Source organism: Heptranchias perlo, chromosome 32 (assembly GCF_035084215.1).
Source record: "Heptranchias perlo isolate sHepPer1 chromosome 32, sHepPer1.hap1, whole genome shotgun sequence".
NCBI lineage: Eukaryota > Metazoa > Chordata > Chondrichthyes > Hexanchiformes > Hexanchidae > Heptranchias > Heptranchias perlo.
Genome location: NC_090356.1, coordinates 10,488,366 through 10,505,640, shown reverse-complemented (window position 1 = coordinate 10,505,640; position 17,275 = coordinate 10,488,366). Strand labels below are relative to the sequence as shown.

The window sequence follows — 17,275 nt, the reverse complement described above, 5'->3', positions numbered from 1 at the left end:
GTACTGGCATCTAGATGTGACTACTATCTGCATGCATGTAACTAACCTTTACTAAATCTTTCCTGCAGAATAAACAAGGCAGATATGGCATCATGGAAATCCAGTTGTGTTACAGAATTGTTTCCATTTGAATATAAATAGGCTAAAGTACTCTGACTATCTGTTGGCTGAAGTAATACTAACTTTACATATATATCAGTGGATTGTTAACAGTCGAGTATTATTGTCCAGTTGTACTTTGTTTGGCCCACGCCATTGAGTATATTTTGACTGGGTAATCGGATAAAATATCTAACTGCCACGTGAGAGCAGTAAAAGGACAGAATAAAACTTCACGATTGAGGCTTGGCTCATTAACATTTGATCTGTTGCTGGTGGATCACCTTTCCTCCTGTTCACTTGGGACCTGAGTAAGAGTATCTCATGCAATATGGTAGGTTAATCTTGTACTTGCCTGCTAGGAATTAGTTGTGTTCTTAAATTGGGAACTATTACTTCTGAAAATACCCAAATTTCTTATAAAAATGGAGTCAAGTACATTATTTGTTTCTTGGAAATGTTGTAGTATTTGCATGTCTTCAAAGATGCTTGAATGTCCATTGCTTTTGAAATGAATAGTTGGATTAAAAAGTTTCCAATGGCCACTAATTTGTGAAAGAGCCTCCAGATATCACTTTTTTACAGTGGTAAGATTCTGTTTCTAAATTTCTAAGGACTCTGGTCTTTTTCAAAAAAAAGGTATTAATCTGCATCCAATGGACAAAATAGGGTTTTGGGTTATGAATAGGTCAGATTTGTTTTTGCCATTCAAAATTCACAATTGATGCAGCAAGCAAAATTACTAATGTCAATATGCACATCTAAGCTATCCGATCACTTATGGATTTCAAACTCCAGTTCTCCAGTGTTTGATTTCAGAACCTAAAAGAAATTTGACTCCCGCCAGCAGCCCCCATCTCAGCAACACTTGGGGTAACTGAGGGTCGGGTGAAGATCTGGAGGGGTTTTGTATAGTTACAGGAACATCATGGTCTGATTTGAGCCGGGATTTAAGCAAGGAATAGTCTTGAAGGGTTTTACCTCCCTGACTGGGCAATGGTATATCACCAAGGAAGTTATACAAAATGGAGGGAGGGAGGGACAAAAATAGGTGTGTTTGGATTAATTAATTTGGGTTTCTTTTAACTTTTAAATTCTATAATGTAGAGTTTAAGGAAGCAATTTTTCTTAGTTCAGAGAGGATCGTGGTGGAATCATTTAAACATGATGTGTTGAATGCTGTGATTGGATCAATGATCTTTCTCATCCATATCTATTTTGTGATATAAAATTCCTGAAAGTGAAATGCTGCTCTGTCCTGTACTGATTATGAAGTCTGTCATTTATGTAACACTGATGCATCATGTTTAAATCCCTTCCATGTCTTATTAATTTTCTCACATTTTTTGAAGTTACTAGGTTAGTGTATGAGTGCACACCAGTAGACGTTGTCTGCTGTCTATCTCTGATCTCCTCCAGGTTTAATGCCCCCCCTGCCCCAAACACTCTGCTCCTCTGACTCTGGCCTCTTGTGCACTTCCACCACCCCCCTCCCTCGTCCCACGATTGGCGGCTATGGCTATGCCTTCAGCCGCGTATGCCCCACCTTCTAGAATTCCCTCCTTTAAACTCCTCTGCCTCTCCACCTCCCCTCTCCTTTTTAAGATGCTCCCTAAAACCCACCTTTTGAGCAAATTTTGGGTTCTTCCTCCTAATATATCATCCTCTGGCTCAGCATCAATTTTTTGATTATGGTTATTGGCCTGGTTAGGAGATTGGTTAGGCAGTAGAAGACAGAGCAGGGATAATGGGTATGTCCTTGAATTGGAAGGAGGTGACTCGTGGTGTCCAGAGGTCTGTGCTGCGGCCTCAACTATTCGCTATATTTATTAATGACTTGGATAACGCAATAGAGAGCCATACATCCAAGTTTGCAGATGACAAAGATTGGTGGCATAGTAAGTCGTGTAGACGGGAGCATAAAATTCCAGAGACATTGATCGATTAAGTGAGTGGGCACAGCTGTGGCAGATGGATTTCAACGCAGGCAAGTGTGAGGTCACCCATTTTGGACTCAAAGGATAGATCTGAGTATTTTCTAAATGGTGAAAAGCTAGGAACCGTGGAGGTTCAAAGAGGTTTAGGGGTCCATGTGCACAGATGACTAAAATGTAGCAGTCAAGTACAAAAAATAATCAAAGGGCTAATGGAATGTTAGCCTTTACAACTAGAGGGCTAGAATATAAAGGGGAGGAAGTTTTGCTACAGCATTATTAAGCCCTGGTTAGACCATATCTGGAGTACAGTGCACAGTTCTGGGCACTTCAGAAAGGATATATTGATCTTGGAAGGAGTGCAGTGCTGATTCACCAGAATATTACCTGGGCTGTAAGGATTAGATTGAGGAGAGATTATATAAACTAGGCTCGCATTCCCTCGAATATAGAAGGTTAAGGAGTGGTTTGATTGAAGTTTTTAGGATTTTGAAAGGAATTGATAGGGTCGGTAGAGAGAAACTTTTTCCACTGGTGGGGGAGTCTAGGACAGGGTGCCATTCACGAGAGAAGTTCGGAAACACTTCTTCACGCAAAGTGTGGTAGAAATGTGGAACTCTGTCCCACAAAAAGCAGTAGATGCTAGCTCAATTGATAATTTGAAAATGGAGATCGATTAGATTTTTGCTCGCCGAGGGTGTTCAGGGATATGGAGTCATGGCGGGTGGATCGAGTTAGGATACAGATCAGCCGTGAATGACAGCACAGGCTCGAGGGGCTGAATGACCGACTCCTGTTCCTATGTCTGTGAACTGCCTTGAAATGTTTTTCTACATTAAAGGCTCTATCTAAATGCAAGTTGTTGATTTAGTTTTTCTTGTTCAATTTGTGGTCTTGTGCAGCTTGAATTAAAAAAATCAATTGGCATTAGATGTGGATGAAACAGTGCCTTTTTATAGTCGGGTTTCCAGGCATGGGAAACTTTTTTTTAAAAAACTAACCCAGCAATTTGTATTGTATGTGATTGGTGATATTCATTGCTAGTTTAGTTTGGCAGTCTTTTGCATAATACAGTGCATTGACCTTTCAAAGCAAAAGCAACATGGCTGGACAGATCAGTCACAATTTATTAGATTGCTTGATGAATTTTATTCAACTGACCTTTTTTATTTAATGGGTCCAGACAAAGTCTGCAAACTACTGACTGCACACTTTGAAAGACCTCAAAAGGCTGATAATTCATGTTAACGGCATATTGTTGAATTGTTTATCTAGAGTCTAGGAACGTTCCCTTGGATTGGAAGGATGTTCATGTGGTTTGGATTTTCAAAAAGGGTGACAAGTCAGTTCCAGGGAACTATAGATCCATAGGGATCATAAGAGATATTCTTTACTATTACCTGAATAAAGAGTTATCAGAGACACAACATGTCTGTGGAAAAGAAGATTGTGTCTTACTAATTATTTTTGCAATTACTAGGTTAGTGTATGAGATTATCTCAGTAGGCATTGTCTACTTGGACTTTCAGGAAGCTTTTGATAAGATACCTCACAATACGTTACTCTGCAAGACAGAATCTTGTGGCATCAGTGGGACATTGCTACAATGCATTAAGAATTTGTTGCATTCCTGTAGGCAGAAAGTTGCCATCAATGGCTGTGGATCTGCTTGGAGACTGGTTACCAGTGGTGTTCCACAATATTGGGACCATTGTTATTTTTACTATCTTCATAAATGTCCCAGATAGAGGTGTTGGGGGATTGGTCCATAATTTTGCAGATGATATGAAAAGTTGTGCAAATATTAGGACTGAAGAACAAATTTCTGCAAGCGTTTTTAAGTGCTGGGAGAATGGGTCAAACTCTGGCAAATGGTATTTAATCTAGATAAGTGCAGTGCAATGCATGTGGGCGGAACCAACACCAGGTATACCTGCTCTTTACATGGAACAGAACTGAAATCAGTTGAGAGAGCGAGAAAAGAATCTTAGTGTTATAGTTCATAACTCCCAACGTTCATGACCAATGCCATGAAGCCTTAATAAAGGTGTTAAAAATTGAAAGTTTGACTGGCAGGAGGGTCAGAAACCAGAGGACACAGATTTAAGATAATTGGCAAAAGACCCAGCGGGAAGATGAGGAGAATTTTTTTACGCAGCGAGTTATGATCTGGAATCCACTGCCTGAAAGGGTGGTGGAAGCAGATTCAACAGTAACTTTCAAAAGAGAATTGGAACCCACACCATATATTTCTTCAGGTATGAAAATTTAAGTTTCACAGAAAATACAGAGCAGGTCACTGTGAGGATAAATTAAGATCAAGCTAAAAAAATTTCAATTAACCACAATAAGAATTACTTTCTTTCCTGCTGCGCCTGAAAATCTGGTTCCAATGTTAATTACCTCCCAACAAGCGGAATTGGAGGGCTCTCGCACATGAGAGATGAGGGCGTGGCCAGGTTTGGGTATGGAGTTTCGTTCGGTCGGAGGGTTTGATGGACAGATGTAAAAGATTGAGGCGACTTGGGCATATTGTAGTTATGCGCATAACTCGCTCAGGCCCAGAATTGCACGATCGTTTAAGCCACGGAATTGATTTGCACCTGGGTTGCACGTCTCTCTTGGCGCAAATGCGGAGGGAACTCCATGCCTCTGTTTTATGCCCGACCATGGATTTTTGCCACACATTTAACTCCAACCATGAGCCACTTGCTGGTGACTAAGACACTAGGAACGCTTCAATTGTGGAAGTGAGCTGTGAAACCTAAGCAGCCTGTTGCTAATTAAAATCTTCCTGCTTCAGAATCCTGGACACGGTGCCTGTGTGCTTCCAATTTTTGAAACTAGTTGGCACTGGTTGAATTTTTTTCTTTTTAATACAATTTTTTAAAATTCAAATTTTATAACTTTTTAAATTGATAGAATATTTTATTAGTTTAAAAGGGTGACATCTTTTCAACAAAATGTGAAACTAGCATTTTATTTTGATGGGAAAAGAACAGCATGTAGAAGAGGGAGCTGTTCCAAAACAAATCAAAAATGAGTCAGTCTTTGTATGACCACATATGAAGGCAAAGCGCCTTCAATCTACAAATTGCTGAAATGGAAAGTATGAAGAATTTTGTAATATTTCTGGAAGTGTTAAATATTTGACGTGTATGCAGCGATTTCCACTTTCACACCACTTTGCTGTAGTATTTCAAGGTGCATGAATGGGTGTAATTACATCTGCTGCAGGCCTGGAACTGGTGATCAAATAAATTGGATCAATGCATTTGCAAAGAATGTTTCATGTAATGTAAATTTTCAAACCTCAGTGATCTCTTAAATTTGGAACATTGCTTTCTGGTAAATTAGAAAACTGGCAATTTTGCTTCTAAATAGTTAATGAACAAAGTTGGCATTGATATTGTTAAATGAAATAATCCTCATAATTGCATTTCTTTAGTTTTATAAATGTCTTCTATCCTTTGGTTAGTCTATGAACTATTCTGGGGCTAGTTGGTCTCTGATCTCAAGATTTCTAGTGTCTTTTTAAACACTGCTGCTTATTTGAATAAATTTGTTGAAGAAACACTTGCACTATGTAGCAGCCTGCATCTCAGATGTCTCGAAGGGCTTCACACATAATGCATTATATTGAAGTGCAGTAACTGTCTTATAGGCCTACCTGACACCAACCATTAAATCTGAAGGTTGTATAAAAGATACCAGTACCTGAGCTGCAATTTTTAGTTTTTATGGTTCACCACATGTACCAGCTAAATACTTTTTTTTTCAAAAAAACTTGATTACAGGGCTTTTCAGAGCAGCTGTTCCCAGTGGTGCCTCCACTGGCATTTATGAAGCCCTAGAACTCCGAGATGGTGACAAGACGCGATTTCTGGGCAAAGGTAAGAATCTTTTTCGAACTTGTATGTCTGTCTGCTCTACTTCATATTATTCTTCAATTGCAATATCCATTTTGTAATCACATTTTTCAAGCTATTGCATAAAACATTATGGGCTGGAAATTGCTCGTAAACTAACAGTGAGCCCGACAGTGCTCACAGTTATTAATGAGCAAGTTCCGGCGACCTCAAATGCGCAGTCAAATGCAGAAATCCGGAATTTGCTCTTTCTGATTCAATGGTGATCTGAAAGCTTCGCATTAAAGGGACCTCGCTAGCTGCAATCGATGGAATCAACGGACCAGCGGCAACTTGCTCTCCTGCCCAGCTGGAAACTAACTAATCTCACCACAAAAAAAGGTACGCTGAGTTTTTCAGATCTAAACTAACTTTTAATGGCGTGGTAAGTATTAATGACTGCCAAACAACCCCTCTGGCACTGAAAATTAACTTTAAAAAACGTGGCGTCTCATTACTCCTGGTTTTAATAGTTTTTGGACATTTTTTAACTTTGTCTTTTTTGTCTTAGTCTTTAAATCTTACCTTCCCTTTATTTTGCTTTCTCTATCTCATTTTAATGTACATTTACTGACCTTATCATGCACTTACTGGTTTTTAGTCTTTGCGGTTTGTCAATTGAGTTTCACTTCCTGGTTCTTGAAGCAAGCATGGCTTGCTTCAAACTGGTTGAGGGGATATCGAGCTCCTTTCCCCGCTCACATAGCCCGGGAAAGAACGCTGCTGGTTTTTGAACCCAGATTTCAAGGAAGTTGCCGCCAAAAAAAAACACAGTAACTTAGTAGGTGAATTTAAATCTCATGAGCGGCAAGCACTGTTGGTTCGCCGCTCAGAGCAATTTGCGAGCCTGTGTATTTGCATTGTTACGACAGTGGATTGCTTAACCTGGATTTGTTAAGATAACAAATTTTCCTTGTATGATTGAAGACACCATCTATTCTGAATTGGTTTGGATGGGGAAAATTGACTCTTTTTAAGGAAGTAAAACTATTTAGATTACAGGAGTACTCCATCCAAAATAAACATTCCATGAGCCAAACCTTTTGCTCTTCACAGCAAGATGCATATCAGTGAGTATCCCATGATGTAGCCTAAAATGTGATGTGAAAAAGTAGAGTGCCAAAGTCCAGCCATTTATGAGTGGGTTAGGTTATAGGATGTTTAAAGCTTCAACTTTTGACTCTGAAGGGGAAAATAAACTGGTTCCAACGTTGTAGTATAAGTAGGAGATCTGACTGCTGCTGCAATTTGTTAGATTTTTTTTTTAAAAAGCCATGCCAATAGCTCAGCATCTTATAGTTGGAGAAATGCTTCAAAAGGCAGCTAACAACTTTTGCTAAGGATAGGCCCTACTCAGGTTTTGATGCTATTTGCAATGTTGACTAACTTAATTGGCTTTCTGTTCTTTGACAGTACCATTTATAGTTGGCAGCTTCTGCTTGCAATCTTAATACAGGAGATCAACAATCATTCATCACTTGTGTGCCATGTGCAGTATGAGGTAAATGTTGTTCCAAAGCTTGTGTATTTAGAATAATATTAGTGCTTCACATGGTGCATTTGTGATGTTTGCACAAACCTAAGTCTTGATTTTTTTTTAAAAAGCAAATTTCTGCTGGCAATCCTGCTGGTGTTAATGGCATCCAATTTGTCATTAGCTATGTGCTTGTAGTACTAGATTCTCAATGTTGCACTGGCATGGCTTTCTTTGCTGTTGACAGAATGCTAATATTGCAACCAGCAGTCTGTCAAATGTTTAATTGGACTGCAGCTCAATTGGAGGCACCAGTTTGCACGTGGGAGGCTGCAGCTGTGCATTGCTATACACTTTGAACTTAAACATCAACTTGCATTTATATAGAGCCTTTAACGTAGTAAAACGTCCCACGGTGCTTCACAGGAGTGTAATCAGACAAAAATTTACATTGAGCCAAAGAAGGAGACATCAGGACAGGTGACCAAAAGCTTGGTCAAGAGGTAGGTTTGGAGGAGGAGAGAGGTGGACAGGGAGGGAATTGCAGAGCTTGGGGCCGAGACGGCTGAAAGCACATCCACAAATGGTCGGGTGAAGAAAAGTAGGGGGATGCACAAGGCCAGAATTGGAGGAACGTAGAGTTCACTGAGCGTTGTCGGGTTGGACAACAAGGGGCGAGACCATGCAGGGATGATTTTGTTTTACCTTCTGCTAGTGACTGAGGCCAATTGTGAGTCCCTTGTGCTGCTCCAACTGACAACTATCTCAGCACAAACTGGCAATCATACGTGGAACATTCCTGGTCAGCTAAACTCGCTGAGCCAATAGAACATCATCAACTACTTGCATTTATATAGCGCCTTTAACGTAGTAAAAGTTCCCAAGGCTCTTCACAGAAGCATTATCAAACAAAATTTGACACTGAGCCGCATAAGGAGGTAGTAGATCGAAGAGGTAGGTTTTAAGGAATGTCTAAAAGGAGGAGAGGTAGGTAGAGAGGCAGAGAGGTTTAGGGAGGGAATTCCAGAGCCCGAGGCCTTGGTGGCTGAAGGCATGGCTGCCATTAATGGAGTGATTTAAAATCTGGGATGCGCAGGAGGCAAGAATTGAGGAGCGCAGAGATCTCCAAGGATTGTCGGACTGGAGGAGGTTACAGCGATAGGGAGGGGTGAGGCCATTGAGCAATTTGAAAACAAGGATGAGAATTTTCAAGTTGAGGCGTTTGTGGACCAGGAGCCAATGTAGGTCAGTGAACACAGGGGTGAGGGTGAACGGGACTTGGTGTGAGTTAGGATACTGGCATCAGAGTTTTAGATGAGCTCAAGTTTACAGAGGGTGGAAGATGGGAGGTCAGCCAGGAGAGCATTGGAGTTGTCAAGTCTAGAGATATCAAAGGCATGGATGAGGGTTTCAGCAGCAAATGAGCTGAGGCAGGGGCGATGTTACGGAGGTGGAAGTAGGCAGTTTTGGTCATGGAGCGGTTAAGTGGTTGGAAGCTCATCTCGGGGTCAAATAGGACGCCAAGGTTGCAAACAATCTGGTTCAGCCTCAGACATTTCAATTTAAACTTCAGATTTCAGCACTGCGTATAATACCCATTCAAGTCCCAATCATTTCGCATGCATTCTAAGTGCACAACAATCGACTTATAGGATCAATTTAGACTGATTATTCTTCATCGAGTTCTTGGGCAGTGCTGCAGCTGACTCATTTCGGCTGGCAAATGCAAGTGCTTTAATGTACTGTGATTCTGGAAAAGCTGACGGGGTTTCCAGAAACTAAATCAATTTTAGCTAAGAACTTGGTATCGCATTTTCTTTTGTGTACAGTCTGATGAAGCTTCTCAACCAGTTTTGTACCTTAACGTCACCTAACAGAATTGCAATCCGTGATCTGGCTTTGGTACTTTCAGGACAAGTGGAAAAATGTGAAATAATGAAACTAAAAGGGCCGTCTGATGTATATTATCAGCTCTCCCACTTTATTGCTTAATTGAACACATGCCAGGATACTTTGTTTTCAGCCTATTCTGAGGACTTGGAATGCAGAATTCATATGAGGGACAATTGACGGCCCACGGGTCATAAAATTCTTGTAAACAAAATAGATTTTGTGCAGGTTGGGCTGGTTTACTCTTAAATAACGTGTAGTGCTTAAATTGCCCCACAGCATATTAGACAATGAAAATGGGAGGGTCCTGAGCTGTTCAGGTCACAGTAAGGCTTTCTTTGTGGCATGAAATAGAAGTGAAGCACTCGCTCAAGGTGAGTTGATGTCCATGCTGTAAATGGTACACTTAAATCCTTGTCACCACAGGTCTGGTTAAAGTAATCCAGACCAGATATAAAACAAGCCCAATGGAAGTTATAATCAGGCAGTTTCTATTGCAGGCAGCCAATTTGCAATGCCAGTTTTATGCCCAGGCAGCAGGTTGAAAATCTACCCCCTTTTGACTTTTAAGCCAATCTTGGGTGGTTCCCATTGCAATACTGTGAACTTTTCCACTTCCCACACCAACCATTTTAAGAATTCCATACGAGACGGGCAAAACATTTATCGGATAAGATCCTGGAATCTTCATCAGGGCTGCTGTCTTTGCTACATTTTCACGGTTCGTGTGTATAAGTATGGTCTATCTTTCAGCCCTGACTCCTCCACACTCTGCTTATTGAATCTGCTGAGCAGGTTGGAGGACTTGGGAGGCAGTGCTTAACATTTGATTTTTATGCTCCAGCATTAGAAATAAAATGGCCTTCCAGGTGGCAAATACTCAAGCAACTGAAATATTCATCCAGTGTTTGTGTTGTGATTGCTCAATTCTTTCTCTCTCAAGTCAGTGTCTGGTACTATGTATACATTAATTTATAGCCATGCCCCTTGTATTTGGTAGAGTCACTAGAGTGGCTTATTTGGGGAGCAACCTGATGTTGGCTAAGTGTAGATTTGAGAATTTTATCTGTAGGTGCTTGAAAAGACTATGCTGCCTGAGTGCTTTAACCTAAAAATGTGCTTGTCAGTACTTCTCTGGGCAGTGGCAGTGCTGTAACATAAAATGCAGCATTAGTGCCTCCATAGGCACTGGGGTCCATGTCATAAATTGGGTTTCCATGGCACCTTTTGGAGACGGATTGCTGCAAATGTAAATGTCTACCTACAGTGATGCAAGCCATTGGCGATGGTTCCTGACGAAGAACTTAGTCACTGGCATGACTTTTAAGCAACTGTTCATGTGTTGTTATGCTTTGAATCTGCCTTTCAATGTAAACGGGCTGAATGCAGAGTGACAGTCACCTCACCAAATTGGTAGCTATTCAACATTATAAATGTACCAGTGACTCTTAAGTTGTGCTTAGTAGCTTCTGGCTGTCACTTTTCTTCTTCTGTTGACTCAACCTCACCCATGAATGGTCCAGTTTACTTTCCAGTGTTTTCTGTTCAATTGAACCTCCTTTTTCATTTCTGCTAGGTGTGTCGAGAGCTGTTAAGTATGTTAACGAGTTCCTTGGACCTGCTTTAAGTAGTCAGGTAACCAGTGCATCTGTGGTGAAGTTAACCTATGGAGCATGTATTTTGCCAAACTAATATTTCAAGCAGGCATCTGTAGACCTGTCTGTCTTTCCTGATCCAAATATCCCCATGTTATCTATTGATAACATCAGGTGAATTTAAAGATTTGAAATCTGTGCAGTAACAATACTAGCAGATGGTCCACTAATGCCTGCAAAGCATGTGTGTGGGGTTGAACAATGATTAATTTGCTTGTTTATTCCAGGTGTTACAAAAGCTGTTGATAACATCAATACACTAATTGCACCTCAGCTGGTTAAGCAGGTATGTTATTTTTGATTTGCTCTGTTGAATGTTCTTGCCCACATTGCTCGTACCTTTATCAGATATGATTCTACCAGTTGGTTTCGGTATGTGTCTAACACCATGATTACTAAGGGAATGGCTCCATATTGTGCCAGTTCCACTCCTGCCCATTGAGCTCATTTATACGATAGGATAGAATTGGCAGCAACAAAACTGCATGAATAAGATATGTGCAAGAGCAGATACCATGTCTTGTTTCTGACCACCTAGCTGTGGACCTTCGCTGATGTCCATCAGAGGAAGGGTTAGCAATGTGCATCGATGGTGCTGGAGCTCAGCCTCCCTGCAGACACATTCAAAATGGATGGCTGTTGCAGCCAGCATTTGCATCAGGCTTGCCACTTACCTTTGTGATGTGGCGATGCCGGTGATGGACTGGGGTTGACAATTGTAAACAATTTTACAACACCAAGTTATAGTCCAACGATTTTTATTTGAAATATACAAGCTTTCGGAGGCTTCCTCCTTCCTCGGGTAAATACCTTTGTGGCACTGATTCCAGAGGTAGACAGGGAGGGATTTAGTACCTTCAGAGATGTGTATGCTGAGTCATTTAAACCAAATAGTTAACCTCCAAACTCACCATTGGAGGTGGCATCCCTGTAAAGTAAACAGGGTATTGTGATTCCAAAGTTGGTGTTTACCCAGTCCAACCACAGCAGAGTGAACCTGGAGTAAATATTTAGGAATACTATTTTGGAGATGTTAGCTTAATGGTGTAGTAGAATGTGTCATCACACTTGACTACGTCAATATGAGAATTGTTTTCGGATTTACTTACCTACCATTGATGTGCAAAGCATAGGGAACATTTTTCTTTTATAGAAAACATTTGTCTGAGATAATCCCGGTTAATTCAGCAGCAAAACTGCAGTAGGTTATTTTGACCTCTGCGGAATAGAAATTGGGCTGTAACTGATTTTTGGGAAACTGCAATTGCTGGAAATTTGAATTAAATCACAAAAATGCTGGAAATACAGCAGGCCTGCAATATCTGAAGAGAAAATAGTTCCTGTTTTGATTGTAAACCCTTTCAGTTTTGACGAATGATCTATGTCTTTTCTCTTTTGAGAGGTTGCCAATTGTTTCAGATTTTGCTTTTAACAATGCATCGATTTAGAATCCAGACATAGAATATGATAGAATCCCATGAACTCCCAACTGTGTTCAAGCACCTTTTATCCTCAATATGCTTATTTAACATCAATGTGGAGAAGTGACTATGCTAGGTATACCAATATTTCAGCAACTGTATGAATAATGCACAGAGGAAATATTGGCTTTTCTGATATTGTAAGTGCTGCAGAAGTTGAGTGGATTTAAAGGCCACTGTACAGAAGTACTTTTTAAAAAAAACTATTCTCCCTATTACTTGAACAGTTATGTACATTAACTCCTGCCCACAAGCAGCCTTGAGCGGGCTGATTTCTCGTGAGTGAGCACACTTCACTGACATCAACCATGGCCATTGTCAGTGAGCAGCTGCCTAGTTGGATCATGATACAACCAAACACAGCCTGTGAAATGGGAGGGGAGGGAAAGGCAAAAGAGAAACAAATACCTCCCCTAATTGTAACCTTTTTTAATGTCTGTCAGTTGTTTCAAATATTCCCATGCGAAATGTCCTATCGCATTATGTCCAGCCTTGTGCAACTGGATGTGCTATAGGCAGCTAACAAAGCTGCAACATGAATTGCAAACGCTGATTTATGTAAACTGCAATAAAGGTTTATGAAAAATACATTCTTGCCTAATTTTGACGATCCCAAAGGCAAAAATGCATCTTACATGAAATGAACTTGGTGTTCATTTTGGTGCTGGGTTCTGAGAACATTCATGTCGAGGACTCTACCATAAAACATTAAGATAGATTTCTAAATCATTTGGTAGTGAAATTCATTTTTTGTAAAGAACTTTCAATGCTGCTTCCTGGTAACACTGTCGGTTTCTGTCTGCTTAAAATGTATGCTGCGTGTCTCGGCTATTCATTCTCTTAATCATTATCTAGTTGTTTGAACTTTGATTTGAATATAATAATGTATCTGGTTGCACTCTCCAGGTCCATTTATATTTTATTGCTCCTGACTTGATCAGCTCTTGCATTGCAGTATGGCTTATTTTTGCACTTGGCCCAAATATCCCATTACTGTTTTTTTCCTGAAGTGCAGTTATAAGATATTTATACCAATCACCATTTTTGCATTCATTCTATTCAGTTTAATTTTAAAAAGAAAGTATATAGCCCAATAAAGATATATTTGCAGAAACACACATTTCAAACTTCAAATTGCATTTTTTTAAAAAAGTGTGCCTTGTACTGTAACCATTTTAGACAAAACCCCACGAGAGGGACAGCATGAACTTTCTGTAAAATTGGTACTAGAATACAAGGTGGTGGAGGTGGGAATTGGGAGGCAGGAAAGATTGAATAGTGACATTTGTCTATTTCCCTCAAGTCGGCTACTTCATTCACTTGCTCTACGTGCATTCAGTTTGGTACAATAGAATTCGATCAACTTCAGGGTGACTCTTGCACTATCACCACTCTTAATATTTGTTCATGGGATTAGTCACATGATTTGCAATAATAACTTTATCACCATTCCATTTTAGTGTGATATTGGTGCAAATTCTATAGGTTAGAAACTATTGTGATGAAAATAGTGGATGAATGCATAGTGTTCATGTGATGCTCCTGTTTTAATGGACGCTTTAAAATAGCAAACCGAGAAATGTGTTTGGTTAATATCCCTTAAATTTCTGGCCTTCTGTCTACTACCATTTACAAGTTTGTACTGAGATTTAATGCACACATTGCTGTGATTTTAAAACAGCAAAACTCAGTTCAAAGATCAGTTTGGTAATTCTTGGAGAGCCATGTAATTCTATAGATGTTCTTTATTCACAAGTATTGTATTCTGCAGTTAATGTGGTGCTGCATTCAGGTTAGTAAATATCTTTTTATTTTTACCAAACATTCTTCACTTTTTTTGCACTTGGCTAATTATATTTATCCATTTATACTACAGTCTGTAATATGCAACAATTCATCTGGAATGTATGTTGCTGTGGTCCTAATTTATTGCTTGAATGAAGCAAGATCCTAATACAATAATTAGTATTTGCATGAGCGGAAATGTTTGCATTTCTATTCCGTGCTAGTAAGTACTGGATAAATATGAGGCAAAGACGGGAAGCAAATGAACTGAGATGGCAATTGTGTAATCTGCAATGACTAGTTCCTCCCTGTGCTTTATTGCTAACTTAGTCTAGCCATAACTAAGGCTGTACCTTTATCATGGAAGTATATGGATCCTATGATTTCAAATCAGCATGTATTTAGGCTGTAACCTTGCTGCCAGTGTGATGCACTTTCCCTTCACACCAATGCAAACAAGTTCTCGTTCTCTAGCGTTATCCTCTAGAAAAGCCTGCGAGCAAAAACAGCTGATCTGATCAACAAAGTTAACAGATGGCGCAACCCGCTTTCAGCGGGTGTGTGCTTAACCAGGCACGCGTCTTCTGCACCCCCCATTTTTGGGATCCAACTCGACAAAGGAGCCCTTAAAGGCTCATAACCAGCTACTTTCTCTCGTCCCCAACCCCTACCAATGATTGACTTTAGTTGGTGGTCTATCATATTCTTCTAACTTCAGGGGGAAGTAAAGAAAAATATTTTCTAATAGCTGAATCTGCAGGGTTGTTTAAAGTTGATTTCTCCATTGAATATGCTCTCCATCAAAATTGCTCATGATTTTTACTGATTTGTGACATTTTTACAATTCCTAATTCATGCCTTGTTTACCATGAAAAATTTAGTCCAGTAGTGAGATTGTACAAAATATAGTCCATTTTTGACAGTGTTGGCAAAATGGTATTGGACTGTAGGTTTTTAAAGTTCTTTTATTCTCTTCACTTGAAAAGCAATGGAAAAGGTACAGTGTAGATTTGTTAAATTGTTAAGAGTTATGTGGAGAGACTTGAGAAGTTGGGGTAATTTTTTTTTTACCAAACCTGAGAAAGTTAAGGGTTTTTGATTGAGATCTTCAGGATTGAAATGTTATAAGGTAAATAGTGAAGATTGTTTCCACTGTTCAGCAAGTTAGTAACAAAAGGGCACAAATTTAAGATAATAAAGAATTGAAGGGGAGTGGTTAGTTTGAATGTGGAATGTCCTACCACAAATTATTTTAAGAATTATATAGAATTTACAGCACAGAAACAGGCCATTCAGCCCAACTGGTCTATGACGGTGTTTATGCTCTATGCGAGTCTCCTCCCACCCTACTTCATCTAATCCTATCATCATAACCTTCTATTCCTTTCTCACTCATGTACTTGTCTAGCTGCCCCTTAAATGCATCTATGCTATTCGCCCCAACTATTCCTTGTGGTAGCAAGTTCCACATTCTAACCACACTCTGGATAAAGAAGTTGGATAATTGCTCGGAAAAGAGTAGCATTAAAGAGTATGGGGAACAAGCAGGAGAGTGGGATTAGACTAGATGACTCGTGGAGGAAAACGCAATGGTGTATTCTTGATTGGCTGTATGGCTCATTTCTGTGCCGTAACATTGTGTCCAGACCTGTACACCCTGACTCCTGTCAACCAAGACCTCACTTAAGTGGCATTCCTCCTGTAAGAGTTTAAATGGTGTCAGTCCATTTGCAGGGGAGAGTTCTGTTCACACTTAGTGTCTACATAAGGGCACTTTCCACAAGGAGTCACTGAATAGTGGTGTGAAGCATCACTTGATTGTTTTTGTTTTTTCGCCCAGCCCAGCCCAGCCCAGGATGCCTGAAGCCAATTGCAACTATCCACTGACAGCCTTGACTGAGATTTGCTAATTCAGTACAGACTAGAAATAGAGTTTTCTACCCTGTATAGTTTAACCTATGTACCTGTGTGCAAGGTAATCTACATACAAGGTGACTAATGTATTTTCCAGTGAAGATTTTTCTTAAAAAACTGTCATGTGTAAGACACCTTTATCAGACACCATGGCTCCCCAGAAGCAGGAAATTTGATGTCATTGAGTGCTTTGTGCCAGTGCTGTCACCACTGAGCATTGATGGATGGGGTGGGTGGGTGGGTAGTTGAAAATGGGGAGAGAGGAGGAGGCTGATGTTGTGCTGGCAGGTTGAGAATAGTACCAAGTGAGTACACTCCCTGGAGTGAGCCATTGTACCATTCACAATGTGTAAGACGATGAATACCGCTGCCCATTTTCTTCCCTATCTCTTTCTCCCCCAACCCCAAACAGTAATCCAAGGGTATGTACTATAGTGCTATAGCAGACAATGCCTTTACTCACTGGGCCATCAAAGAACTTTTACATGGGACTAAGTTGCTGCTTTAGAATGAATCAAAACATCACACTGTGATCTTTCTGTGCCGCACTTGGTTTACAATTTCTGTTCAATTTTTAAGCAGGAATTGGGTTTAAATGCTCATCTACCAAAGAGTAGTACACATTATCTGACTCTTTTTTCCCCCCCACAGAATGTAAATGTTATTGAGCAGGAGAAAATTGACAAGTTGCTGTTGGCGATGGATGGCACTGAGAACAAATGTAGGTGTGCATTCTTCTAAGACAAGAAATCTATTTACAACTCACCAAATGTCTTAGTAAAACTGTTGTCTCAATGAAAGCTTAATTTACTAAACATATTGCTATGCTTTCTACTGTAATTATTAAGCTTTTAAAGATGGTTTCTTCCGATCAACCTTGGCAGCAAATTACCCTCAGGCACTGGTGCTCTGCACCACTAGGCGATGGGGGCCAGATAATTTTTTTCTCCTCATTAAAGTTCTGATGATGTTGGGTGTAGTTTTATCCTCAGTACACTCTGGTACCTTGCCCAAGTGGCTATTTGCGTATGCCCAGATAGTGAGCGTCAACATTGTGGGGGGTGGTTGGGGTTGGCAGCAGCCAAGTCTGATCTCTCCTCTTGATCACACAAACTTTCCAACAGGAGACATTGGA

At 40.1% G+C, this 17,275-nt stretch overlaps 1 protein-coding gene across 2 annotated transcripts in view; it reads left to right on the top strand.

The window, feature by feature from the left end:
- eno1a (enolase 1a, (alpha)) overlaps positions 1-17,275 on the top strand; it is a 42,846-nt gene that overhangs the window by 9,604 nt on the left and 15,967 nt on the right. The window contains exons 3-5 of one of the 2 annotated variants that reach the window (XM_067970331.1): positions 5,831-5,926; positions 11,188-11,246; positions 16,792-16,861. In XM_067970331.1, the coding sequence (XP_067826432.1) occupies positions 5,831-5,926; positions 11,188-11,246; positions 16,792-16,861 (225 nt within the window). Of the gene's footprint in view, positions 1-5,830; positions 5,927-10,881; positions 10,941-11,187; positions 11,247-16,791; positions 16,862-17,275 lie in introns of both variants that reach the window. The other variant, XM_067970332.1, reaches the window with a different exon arrangement.